We start from the raw sequence: 13054 nt of genomic DNA on the forward strand, positions 1-13054 counted from the left end.
AAACGGAGCGACCGACTGCGCGGTGACGTCGCTACGTGCTGCGCTCCGACTGTCCCGTGCTGACGTCACGTCTCAACATTTTTACCACGCGCGACAAACGCGGCGATCATTTTGATTCGCTCTTCTTTTTTTTTTAAATCCATTTAGATCGACAGCATCCCAAATGTATCGCTTAAGGAGGGCGGAAAGTCAACCAAGAAGTTAAAGGTTGATTTTGAAGAATTATTTTGTTGACAAACTTGCTGAAATCTTTCACATTAAAAAATAGCGTGTTCATAAAACATGATCTTCTAAACCAAGAAAGCATCAAACATGTTTGATACTGATAGGAACGTTTAACTAAGAAAAAAAAGTCAAGAAACTGTTGACGCGTGTCTTTATTCAGTTGTGCAGCAGAGGGCGCTCGTTCACCACATTCAGTTGGCAAACGTTCACGAACCAGCGTCGACTTCACGCTCATATTGATCAGCATTTAGAGGACAATGATTTATAAATTGATTGTTGGAGTCGTGAGTGGTGAAAATAGAGCAAGTCCTGTCCTGTGAGGCTTCTTCTCACTTTTTTCATGAATGCTTTGATGCAAAATTTCTCCTAAATATTTCTTTCCACATCGATGATGCATTTTTTTCTTTCTTGGATCGTTTGATTTCACCCCACCGCTCTTTAAATATTTCTCCAGTTGAGCCCTTTGATTGAAACTCTCCTCGCATCCCCTCCGTTAAAAGCTGACTTTTTCTTTTGAATTCTCAATTTTCTTGCACCTTCTGCCACACATCTTCGGGAGTCACAAATCAGCTCATCTGACTGACTGCTTCTTTGGCCTCTTTCACCTTCAAGAAACTCTTGCAGCTTCTTCACTCCCACTCTTCACCTCCCTCTTTATGTTCTTTACAATCCATTCCCATTATTTTCTGTCCTTGGTGAGTTGAGAGCAAGTCGAGTTCTCATCATCATCAGTTGCCTCAAATTGCCGTGAAAAGAACAGGAAAAGTGTAGCTTTGCAAACTTTATTGAGCGCTCGCGTTTAAATGAGCACTTTTCACACAACAAACAGCCCAGACGCCTCAGGACGTTTAGCATTCCCACCATTGGCAGTATTGATCCGCGCACGCAGACGCGCACGCGCACACAGTTGACCCTGATGGAGATTATCAAGATTTACTTACAGATTGCAAGCATGCTTTGGATCAAGCCGGCAGGGCTCATTAGTCAACTCCCTCATCTTTGTCATCTTCATCACCTCGCCTCCTCATCTTCCTCACAAGCCACGGGGGAGGGGGGTTTCTTTATTATTATTATTATTATTATCATTAAAAAATATTTTTCATCACGCTAAGAAGAACTGTTGATGCCGTTTAGCGTTCAGCAGCCAAACGGTGACAACCAGCTTTGTGTTCTAATAAGTGTCTTGAATGATTTTACACTTCTGGAAGGAAGCCAGCTGCCGAACAAATCACGCGCGCACACTCACACACTCACTGTTAGAGAGAGGGCGGGAGCAAGGTGCACGCGCGCCCAGGTTGCCACAACGTGCTTGTTGTCAAAGAACAAGTTCGTGGCTGGGCGGTCCGCGTCCGTCATCGTCGTCGTCGTCGTCGTTTTGTTGTGGCGGTCCACGTTGATGGTGGTGCGAGTCCTGGCGAGGCTTTTCGCGGAAGCAGAGGCGCACGTGAAGATGTGCGGAGGCTTGGCGGACTTTTTGCTCCTTGCTGGCGTTCGACTTTTGGCTCTTTTGGTTCTGGTTGCTGTTTTGTTGTCGGATGTCCGCGGCACGCCAACCGACAGGAAAGGTAACGACGAGTACCCGCGCACGTCACCTAACGTTACGTTACTTTCCACGTGTTCCATGCTCGGGTTTGACAAGTTCAACAACTGTCTCCAAATCATTGACGTCATCACCGAGTACCTTGAGGGAAGTGAACAATTAAAAAAAAACTGCAAGCGTCTGCCAGTCATGATGAATTCTTTGGCATTTTTTTTGAGGCAGTAAATCAACAACCTGACACATCTGATCGCGTGTGCATGTGCACTCAGCTGTCCAAAATATTAGGAACCGCTGCCGTCGTGATGCAACTCACAAAACGCAGAATTCCCTCGAATATATTTGTCATGACGTGAACGTGACAATCAAAAGTCAGCTCAAATATTGGGCGGTTCGGTGTGCTTTGACATGCAAGTTGATTTTTTTCCGCGGCCACACTCGTATGTCGAATCATCGCCCATCCATCCATTCTGCGTAATGCTTCTCTTCACATTGGCTCCGTGTTCGCCGACGTGTGTGTGTGTGTGTGTGTGTGTGTGTGTGCGTGTGAATAGAAAGACGTGGTCCGAGTCCCATGGTCACCATGGTGACGTGTTCAAAAGTGTGGTTGAGCGATGTGTGCGCATGCGTGCCTGCTGGCAGGTGAGCTCGCAGCGTGTTGATTTGTTGGCTGTGGAATTCTGAGAATGTGGAGGTCAGTGCGCGTTGTCGGGATTAAACATGTTCAACCTGCCGACGTGCAGGTCAAAGGTCACAATGTCAAGGCTTTAACAAGCGACGTCACCCAGAAAATAGGACGTGGTCGGTAAAAAGGCGGCAAAATGGAAAAGATGCAAAAAAAAGCTAAAGCATGACAACACAGACTGGCAGACGCCTCTCCACTGACACCCCCCCCACCCCACACACACGCGCGGCTCTTATCAATGTGTGTGTGCCAGTCTGTTTGTGTTCTTCATGTATGGAGTGTGTGTGTCTTTGAATGTGTGTGAATGTAAAAGCTTTCCATCACAGCACAGACAGGTAGCTTGAGAGATGACTTTCACTGACATGTGCTGACATTTTCTGCGTGTGCGTGTGTGCGTCTCCGTCTGTGTGTGTGTGTGCGCAGGTGGTGGAGCGTGTTGGAACTAGTGCGACGTTGCGAAAGTGAGCAAAAGTGTGCGGCGAATCAGAGTTTCTCATACTTGTGTGCTAAAAGTTAGCTGGCATGCTAGCATGCTTAATGTGCATTTTAATGATTAGCTGACCTTGTGTTAGCGTCCACGCTAATTTTGCGTGTCATTGACTCGCGCACAGGAGCACACAACAAACGTGTGTGTTTGGGTGGGAATCAAGCTGGTGAATGTTTTCAGCTGGCTGACACATTCCTGCGTGTGTGTGTGCGTGTGTGTTTGTGTGAGAGAAACGAGAGAGAGATTAGCACACAAGGCCGTTGTGCTGTTGTTTTTGTGACATGAAGTGCGCATGTGACCCGTGATTCGCTTTAAGTGCGTTCAATAAGTCAATGAAAGCACTTTATGTTAAACGGTGTCAATCAATGAATGACAATTTGATTTGGTCGCCTTTGATGTTTTGGCTGCTGGCAAGGTGAAAGCGTCCGTGGCAGCCAGCGGTGACTTTCGCTGTCGCCACCTTTGCTCCACACTCTTGATGTTCTGGTTTGGAATTTGTTTTCTCTGTGGACTTTCCCAAAACAGCAGTGACCTAGCCGCAATCTGTTCTTCTTTATTTGTGTGTGTGTGTGTGTGTGTGTGAGACTGCCCCCCGGTGGCCAAGGCGCATAGTCACATCAGACGGGGCAGCACAATGAATTGAATTGCGACATTAAATCGTGATTAAATCAATTCTTTCTGTTCTATGTCATCATGTTGTGCTCGTACGAGTGAAATATAATATCGCGTTTATGAAAAAAAACATGAACACAAAAATGTGTGAAAACGAACACACACACACCACTGAATCTTCATACAAAGAACAATAAAACAACCGAAACACAAAATAACAATCATCCCATAGAATGAGTGATGAAGTTTGCCGTGTGATTGTGTGGACGCACACAAGCAGATTAGTGTTAACACACACAAGACGCACGCACCCCCACACCCACTATTCGATTTGCTGATGTCATCAGGTGGCATGACGGGCACAATCAAGGTGACGTGAATGTGAGTCATGAATGGACACTGACAGCCTGTTGACAGCGACGGCTAGATAGTTACAGCTAATTGAACACACACACACACACACACACACACATTCCTAAAGGACTTGTTGTCATGACTGCGCCGTTCATGCTGATTTTGATTTGCGTGCATTGTTCACTCTGAGAAAGGTTAGCACTTTGCATTAGCCGTGAGCTGAACAGCAAATAGAAGACTGAAGGACATTCTTAACTAGAACCGCCCAAGTGTGTGTATTTGTTCACACGGCTGTGTGTGTGGGCGTGGGTGTGTGTGTGTGTTTGTGTGCATTATCTGTGTTTATGCCATTGCATGTGCGTGTGTGTTTGTGTACGGGCGTAGGTGTATTTGTCAGACCTTGACCGAAGTACAACCGATCAATTCCCCAGAAGCACGTTGTATATTTTTGCGTGTTTCTTCTCTGCAAACATTTGAGGCACGTCTTCTACTGTCAGAGGCGTGTCATCAAGGGGCGTGTCTTCTCCAGTGAGAGGCGTGTCTTCACCGAGGATGCGATCCAGAAAGATTTCATTCCTCACGCTCGGCCTGCCACTTAGCAACCAAACCACTTCCTCGTCTTCTCACGAAACAAGAGTACTCTAATAACGATCCGTTGACGACGCTTCAAAGCACACCAAACAGAGCCGGGCACTTGACCCTTTTTTTGCCAGTCAGTCCCCCCGCCCTCCGACCGCGACCTCGACCCTCTGACCTTATTCATAAAAATTGTCACCCCGACCCCCCTTGCGACCTCGACCCTCTGACCTTATTCATAAAAATTGTCCCCCCCGGGGGGAACGACTTGATTCTGATTGTGATGATGCTTGTGTGCGTGCCAGTGTGCCAGGGGATGAGCAACCAGCTGACGCTGCTGGGCACGCGTGAGAACCACTACGACAACATGGTGCGCATGTACAGCAACTGCTCGGTGGTCCTGGACAACCTGGAGGTGACATACACCCTGGACCAGCAGAACCTCTCCTTCCTGGAGGTAGGTGGTGCCGTCAAACTCGTCCCGGCGCCGAGACGGCTCCCCTCCATGCGTCTTGTCTTCAGTCCATCCAGGAAGTCGGCGGCTACGTGCTGGTGGCCATGAACGAGGCCCGCACCGTCCCGCTGCGCAACTTGAAGCTGATCCGAGGCCAGAACCTCTACGAGGGCAAGTACGCCCTGCTGGTCATGTCCAATTACAATCGTAACCACTCGGCCGCCGTGCTCAACTTTACGGGCGGGCTGGCGGAGCTGCAGCTCAGCAAGTTGACCGGTGAGGTCCCCGATCGTGGACGCTTACGGTGTGCTTCTCGATGCTGTCGTCGATGCCGTTGAAACGTGCGCGTTTATGTTCAGAGATCCTCCGAGGAGGAGTGAAGATGAGCCACAATCCTTTGCTGTGTAACGTGGACTCCATCCAGTGGGCGGACATCGTGGACAAAAGCAGCAATCTCAGCATGCTTTTCAAGAGGGACGACTTTGCGCGCAAATGTACGTCGCCTTCTTGTTGTCTTTTCTGGAGGTGGACATCGTCAGTCCGTCGCTAAGTTCCCGTCAGTGTTGCAGGCAGAACCACACGGACCTAGTCCGGCCTTTGTCGGCGACAGCCAATCGGCATTGAGCACAGAATTTCCAGAGCTGGGCACTTGACCCTTTTTTTGCCAGTCAGTCCCCCGCACTCCGGTCTTATTCATAAAAATTGTCGACCTCCGACCGGGCGGGCTTGAAATTCTGACGGGAACTCACGGACGGTCGAAAGCGCTGACCGATGTCCACCTCTGGTCCAAGCGTCTTGGCCTTCTCGTGTGATTGGCTGTCTTTTCTGCAGGCCAGCCCTGCCATGCCTCGTGCGTCAACGGCTCATGCTGGGCGGCCGGAGCGGAACACTGCCAGAAATGTAAACGCATTTTCTTGTCCCAACACTCACACAGTGACGCCATAATAGAAATTCTCATCTCGAGAAGACTTTTTTTTTTTTTTTTTAAAGAGCAGAAACGTTGTCATGTTTTGGATGTTGTGATGCAGTCACCAAGTTGACGTGCGCCGAGCAGTGCAGCCGAAGGTGCCGAGGTCCAAAACCCAGCGACTGCTGCAACGAGCACTGCGCGGCGGGCTGCAGCGGCCCGCGCGCCACCGACTGCCTTGTGAGTGACCCCGCCCACCCCGGCCCGCCGCCGACGTGTCCTCAGCTGTGCTCGGACGCCGCCTGAACGCGTCTCCGTGCTTTGGCTTTCAGGCCTGCCGGCTGTTTAACGACGACGGCACCTGCAAAGACGCCTGTCCTCCCGAGAAGCTCTACGACCTCAAGACGCATCAAGTGGTCAACAACCCCGACGCTAAGTTCACCTACGGCGCCACCTGCGTCAAGGCCTGTCCCCGTAAGACGCGTCCTCTTGCGTGCGTGCACTTCTGGAGGCATGCCGTATGTACCGGGGTGTGTGTGTGTGTGTGTGTGTGTGTGTGGAGGCAACTACGTGGTGACGGGAGGTTCATGCGTGCGCACGTGCGGTGCCGGGATGTTCGAGGTGGACGACAATGGTGTCCAGCGATGTCGCACCTGCGAGGGAGCTTGTCCCAAAGGTACGCAGCAGCAAAAAATAGAAATTAAAAAAAACAAAAAAAAAACGAGTAGAAATAATTTTACAAGTAACTGCTGAATATGTATTTTTCCCCCCGCCTTTTGTTTTACTTGCTGAATTTGAAAACAAATATCGGTACTTCTTTCAACTTTTAGATTTTTTTTTTTTCTAAACTTGTACTTGAGTCCAACCAGAGTTTGCGCATGTCCACATCCAAGATGACGTTATTTTTGTGTTCCCGCGCAGCATGCGACGGCGTGGGCGTGGGCGCTCTCGTCAACACCATCGCCGTCAACGCCTCCAACATCGAGTCGTTCCAGAACTGCACCAAGATCAACGGCGACGTCTTCCTCATCGAGACGTCCTTCACCGGGTGCGTCCGCAACAAACCGGCACAGCCGTTAGCGTTAGCTGTTAGCATTTGCTACATTCTGAAGGAGTTGAACGGAGGCTGCTGGACTTTTTGCCCGTTGTTTTAAATTTGAAATTTGTTCATTTTAAATTTCGATTTTAGCTTAGAGTCGTCCTCTTGTTGTCTCGAGTGGGGGTGATTGTTGTTGCTGCTCAGTGTGAATTTGTGGCCGAACGCCGCCACATGAAGTCGCCCCAAAAAGCCAAAATGTCGCTCGCGGCACGACGCTTTAATGTTTTCTGATTGGTCCCTGCAGAGACGCACATTACAAGATCCCGCCCATGGACCCGGCCAAGCTGGACTACTTCCGAACTGTCAAGGAAATCACAGGTAAGCTGAAAAGTTTGTTTTGGGCAGCGCGTCCGGTCGGGGCTCCGATCTCACCGGAAACGTATCAGCATGTGATCTTGACCTTTGCAGGATTCCTGCTGATCCAGGCGTGGCCCGAGAACCTGACGTCTCTCTCCGTCTTCGAGAACTTGGAGATCATCCGCGGGAGAACCACGCGAGCGTAAGCAGCCGCTCAGCAAGTTGGCAAGCAGGTGGCGGCGCATCCGACGCTTTTGTGGTCGCGTGTCGCCAGGCAACACAGCCTGGCCGTGGTGAGGGCCCACAACCTCCGCTGGCTGGGTCTGCGCTCCCTGAAGGAGGTCAGCGCCGGACGGGTGACGCTCAAGGACAACCCTCAGCTTTGCTACACACGCAGCGGCCAGTGGACGCGCCTCTTCCGATCCGCCGAACAAAGCATCACGCTGAGAAATGTGGCGTCGCCGCAACACTGCCGTAGGTTGACCTGCGAAGTGATCCGCGCTTGACATTTGAAGCAACCATCTCGGTCGCGTTCAAGGCGTGGCGATGAAGGACGGTTGCCTCGTTGTGTCTTGCAGAAGAGCAGAACCACACGTGCCACCCGGAGTGCTCCCAAGAAGGCTGCTGGGGGCCCGGACCCGCCATGTGCGTCTCGTGCCAACACTTTGAGCGTCGAGGGCGCTGCGTGGCCTCATGCAACCTGCTGCACGGGTACCAACAGTGAACACACGACGACGACCTCCCGCCGCCGTCGCACTGGCGACCGAGCAGACACTTACGCTGCCGCCGTGCCGTCCGTGTGTGCGCAGGGAGCCGAGAGAGCTGGTGCTGAACGGCAGCTGTGTGGAATGTCACCCCGAGTGTTTCGCCACGGACGGCGCGCCCACCTGCCGCGGACAGGTTGCAAACGCTTCGCCTTGACATTCTTGATCACTGCTCTCACTTTCAACTTGGATTTGGTGGTTTTCGGCATATTTTCATAATGTTCAAAATTGACTTGGCAATCTTTTACAAACTCAGACCTCTGAGTTAAAAAAAACATTGTTGTCGGAAAAACGTGTCAAAATAGAATATTATTATTAATATAAAAAATATATCAAAATTATCAAAAAAATTATCCCAAATTATTATAAAAATAAATTCTATAAATGTGACGTTGGCTCGATTCCCTCGTATCCGTCATGTGTCTTTTGTGGGTGTGGCGTGTCGTGTAGGGTCCCGATCAATGTTCCCGGTGTGCCCACGTCCAAGACGGCCCCCACTGCGTGCCGCGCTGCCCTCACGGCGTGCTGGGGGACGGCGGCATGACTGTCTGGAAATACGCCGACGACCAAGACCACTGCCAGTCGTGCCACCAGAACTGCACTGAGGGGTAATCACACGTTCAAACTGCTCGGACAGAATCCAAGATGACTTGGATGTGATGTTTGTGTGCGTGTGTGTGTGTGTGTGTGTGCAGGTGCACGGGACCGGGAATGTCGGGATGCTCCGGGTAGCGTGATGACAACACGATATCCGACACGGCTTCTGCGTCGTGCGCTGCGGTGGCAAGAAAGGTTTCAAGCCGTGTTCCGTTTTGCGTCCTCAGCGCTCCTCGGCACTCCACGCTGGCGGTGGGCGTGGTCAGCGGGCTCCTGCTGGTTGTCATCCTCTCACTGGTCGTCTTTGTGTTGCTGCGGCGACGTCAAATCAAGAGGAAGAGGACCATGCGGCGCTTCCTGCAGGAGAGAGAGGTACAGCGGCGCGCCTCGAGCGGCCCGTTACGTTCATCGTTTAGGATCATTGTTTTTTTTTTTTTGTCTTCAAATCTTGAAATGATTTTGCACCAGCGTACCTTACGCACCTGCCCGCTGCCTTTGGCCCGCGGACCAGACGCGATTGCCGGCGCCGAGGTCGAAGCGACGCCTCAGACCATAAAATGTTACGTGTGTGTGCTTGCGCGCAGCTGGTGGAGCCGCTGACCCCGAGTGGCGAGGCCCCCAACCAGGCTCTGCTGAGGATGCTGAAGGAGACGGAGCTGAAGAAGATCCGGGTTCTGGGATCCGGAGCCTTCGGAACCGTTTTCAAAGTGAGACGCGGCAACGTCACAAGTTTGCGCTTCGCATCTTCGCAGTGAGCGAAAGTGAGCGCTGTTGCCTTTCAGGGACTGTGGATCCCCGACGGCGAGGATGTGAAGATTCCGGTGGCCATTAAAGTGCTCCGAGAGGCCACATCTCCGAAAGCCAACAAGGAAATCCTGGATGTAAGCCTACCTGTTTTTTTTTGGTGGGGGTAGGGTTGCTTATCTTTCTTATGGTCTTGGAAAACACAACAAAAATTATTTCTTCTACCGCATCCCTCTTCTGCGTTTTTTTTTTTTTTTTCCATTACGACTTTGCGTTGTATCCTCTCGCGACTATATTGCAAATGCAATTGATTGCTCAGCCCAAGGCCAAAGCCACGTCCAAGCTACAAACATCGCTTTGGCGCCATCTTGTGGCATGAACTGGATGTGTATGTTGGCGAATGCGCTTCACTACATTAATATCTGAATTTACACAAATTCTCGTCTTGTATCAATTTAACCTGTTGAAATAGAAATAACGCCGACCGTTCCATCTCTCTTCCAAGCAATTTAGCTCACTGAACTTGACACCTGCAAAGTACTACGGCATCATTTCTCACTGGTCAAGTATCATGGAAGGTCATTTGGCTTTTTGCAACCTAGAAAAAGATGAAAGAGCAACAGTAGCACATTGAGCACATGCGTCCGCCACTTGGAACGACGCGACTTTGTGAGCGTTTGTGGTGGTTTCGCCGACAGGAGGCGTACGTGATGGCGAGCGTGGAGCACCCCCATGTGTGCCGCTTGCTAGGCATCTGCCTGACGTCGTCGGTGCAGCTGGTGACGCAGCTGATGGCGTACGGCTGCTTGCTGGACTACGTGCGGCAGCACCGAGAACACGTGGGCGCTCAGTGGCTGCTCAACTGGTGCGTCCAGATCGCCAAGGTAGGCGAGCCCCGCGCCGGCGCCCGTGTCATCGCCTGCCTCGGGTAACGGAGGGACTCTATCGGCAGGGAATGAGCTACCTGGAAGAGCGCCACCTGGTGCATCGAGATCTGGCGGCCCGGAACGTGCTGGTGAAGACACCCAATCATGTCAAGATCACCGACTTTGGCCTCGCCAAACTTCTGACGGCCGACGAGAAAGAATACCATTCTGATGGTGGAAAGGTGCGTGATGCTAAGCTAGGTTAGCATTGGCGTTTGTCAAAAAGAACATTTCAGGTAGCTGCAGCACAGCGCTGGTGATGTTCAAGTTGCAGTCAGTAGCTCATTTTCCGCTAGACGATGACAAAGCCGACGAGCTCCTTCAACTATTTCATCTTTTCTATTTTTGGGATAAGCGGCGACATTCCACCCCAAAAATGACGTCATCCAAATGACACATTCAAAGCGGCCTCTGCGTCCTCTTTCTTCAGGTTCCCATCAAGTGGATGGCCTTGGAATCCATTCTCCAGTGGACGTACACGCACAAGAGCGACGTTTGGAGTTACGGTCAGTCGCCTTCCATCCACGCCCGCCGACGGCCGCCAGCTGTCAATCAAATTGCTCCGTCGCCCCCTGCAGGCGTGACGGCGTGGGAGCTGATGACGTTCGGGTCCAAGCCGTACGACGGCATCCCGGCCGGCGAGGTGGCGTCGCTTCTGGAGCGCGGCGAGCGCCTGCCGCAGCCGCCCGTCTGCACCATCGACGTCTACATGCTCATGGTCAAGTGTAAGCGGCACGCTTGGCAAAAGGACAAGTACTGGCAAAAGAAAAACAAACTGTCAAAAATAAAAATCATAGTACGTGTCTGCACCTGAAAAACCAGAACCATCTGAAAAATCACTTCAAGTCCAGTAACAAAGTTTGCATCCTCGAATACTTGCCAGCACTGCTAAGCGGGAACGTGACAGGAAATGTGTCTTGTGTGTCCTCAGGTTGGATGATTGACCCGTCCAGTCGACCCAGCTTCCGGGAACTCATCGTAGAGTTTTCCAAAATGGCGCGGGACCCCAGCAGGTACCTGGTCCTGCAGGTAGGTTAGCCTTTAGCCTTACCCACATTCAAGACTTGCTCTTGGCGGACCACCGAGCACTGCCGTGAATGTTTGGAACGTTTGGCAGGCCGGATTAAAACGTTTAACGGGCCGCATGTGGCCCCTGAGCCGTAGTTTGCCCACACCTGCTTTTTTTGTATTGTGTGCCAGTGCGACCCGCCCAGCCCGTCCGACAGCAGGTTCTACTCGCGCTTGCTCAGCTCGGACGAAGCCGATAACATGGTGGACGCCGAGGAGTACCTAATGCCCTACAAAGGCTCCGCTAACCATAGCGAGCAGCCGTGCGGCGCCGCGGTACGGAGGTTTGTTTTGGACCGCGGTCGTACGTGGATCTAACGCCTCCGTTTGTGCGTCTGCAGGCTCATCCTGCGCGATCCAACAGTCTGGCCATGCGCTACATCAGCGACCCCACCGCAAACGCGCTCGACAAAGACCACCTCGCTCGACACGGTAAAGACACGCATGCGTGTGTTCGCATGACTGTGTTTTGACGCTTTAAAAAAGTCACGTCAAAATTGTTCTGTTGCATGCGGCAACGCAAATGTTTGTCGCAGAGTACATGAACCAGGCTGAAGGCGGCGGCGGCGGGCGTTCAGACTTCCACAACCCCAACTACAAAGACTCCAGTCGCTTTTGGGGTGCCTCCTCACCGCCATACCCGCAGGAGAACAGAAAGGCGGGCCCCCGAGTCCAAGAGGGACCTGAATACTTGAACACGGCGCAAAACTCACTACCACGCGCCGCTAGCCTGGACAACCCTGACTACCAGGCTGACTTTCTGTTCGGGACGGCGCCGTCCAACGCCCTGTTGATGTCCTCGGCCGAGAACCACGAGTATCTGGGCTTGGCCTCTGCACAGCAGACGTCCGCCTGCTAGGGGGCGCTGCACTCTCCCACCGCAATATTGTCTTCATGAGCGCCTCACAGCTTGTGAGAAGTGAATTCAAGAACACAAGTGAACAAAAGGAGAGGAAAAAGGATTAAGACTCATTCACGTCTTGATGAGCGTGCATGCCCCACCCACGGACACGCGCGCGCACTCTGTTGAAACACGTTTGTGTATGAATGTTGACCACCCACTGCTCCCATGTAGTTTTTGCACGTAGCTTTTATTTTTGACTTATGTAAAATTGTCCTTGTTGGTGTTTGAAAGAAGCACGCGTTAAAATGGTTTCTAAACGTTCATTGATAACTCAAATGAAGAGATTCTCTTTCAAACCTGTGCAGATCACTTCGACTTCTGTTCACAAGGGGGCGCTGCAATGCAGCACAAACATTCACATTACTTCTTAATTACGGACAGAATTACCGTCAAATGAACAAAAGACAATCTCAGATGAGACGTCTATTACCCCCTCACTATTTATATTTATGATTAGCCAGAAATTGGAAAGCAAATCTTTTTGTGATGGTCACAGTTTTAATATTGTATTAACGTTGCCATTCGTCATCATTTACAATCATCAAATGATAAATGGCGACTCGTGTTTTCGATGTGTATTTATTTGCGTGTGTGTCTTTCTCTCTCTCGCTCTCGCTCTCTCGTCTCTGTACTTTACTCAAAGTTCATTTATAGAACACTAATTATGTATATGTCACGATATTTGTTTAAAAGAAAAAGAAGTGGAAACACTGATTTCAGTCCCTTCATTAAAGTTAACATGACCGAGTAAATGGACGCCAGACTGTGAAATGTAAACCTTTCTGCCTATAAACTACTTTCCATCAACGCACGTATAT

At 51.0% G+C, this 13054-nt stretch overlaps 1 protein-coding gene across 2 annotated transcripts; it reads left to right on the forward strand.

Annotated features, from left to right (window-relative positions):
• The first annotated feature begins 1524 nt into the window (after positions 1 to 1524).
• LOC148318565 (melanoma receptor tyrosine-protein kinase-like) lies at positions 1525 to 13051 on the forward strand. Of its 2 annotated transcripts, none has more exons than XM_088282819.1 (27): positions 1525 to 1790; positions 4782 to 4933; positions 4999 to 5206; positions 5290 to 5424; positions 5762 to 5830; positions 5959 to 6077; positions 6170 to 6311; positions 6400 to 6513; positions 6759 to 6885; positions 7181 to 7254; positions 7345 to 7435; positions 7508 to 7707; positions 7812 to 7944; positions 8043 to 8133; positions 8448 to 8605; positions 8693 to 8725; positions 8822 to 8966; positions 9179 to 9301; positions 9377 to 9475; positions 10022 to 10222; positions 10291 to 10446; positions 10695 to 10770; positions 10843 to 10989; positions 11196 to 11293; positions 11465 to 11608; positions 11674 to 11764; positions 11869 to 13051. In XM_088282819.1, the coding sequence occupies exons 1-27, from the start codon at positions 1622 to 1624 to the stop codon at positions 12189 to 12191; spliced, it is 3618 nt and encodes a 1205-aa protein (XP_088138945.1). In that variant the 5' UTR covers positions 1525 to 1621; the 3' UTR covers positions 12192 to 13051. The 2 variants fall into 2 exon arrangements, with proteins under 2 accessions (XP_088138945.1, XP_088138946.1); XM_088282820.1 differs by having other exon boundaries at positions 1526 to 1790; positions 10037 to 10222.
• The last annotated feature ends 3 nt before the right edge of the window (positions 13052 to 13054 follow it).

Source organism: Idiotropiscis lumnitzeri, chromosome 19 (assembly GCF_059441095.1).
Source record: "Idiotropiscis lumnitzeri isolate Australia: NSW breed Sydney's pygmy pipehorse chromosome 19, RoL_Ilum_1.0, whole genome shotgun sequence".
Lineage (NCBI taxonomy): Eukaryota > Metazoa > Chordata > Actinopteri > Syngnathiformes > Syngnathidae > Idiotropiscis > Idiotropiscis lumnitzeri.

Excerpts from the sequence above, each read along its gene's own strand:
- LOC148318565 (XM_088282819.1), top strand. The coding sequence starts at position 1,622 with ATGGTGGTGCGAGTCCTGGCGAGGCTTTTCGCGGAAGCAGAGGCGCAC. Across the intron at positions 6,078-6,169 it reads CGCGCGCCACCGACTGCCTT|GCCTGCCGGCTGTTTAACGA; the intron begins GTGAGTGACCCC and ends TTTGGCTTTCAG. Across the intron at positions 8,134-8,447 it reads CGCCCACCTGCCGCGGACAG|GGTCCCGATCAATGTTCCCG; the intron begins GTTGCAAACGCT and ends CGTGTCGTGTAG.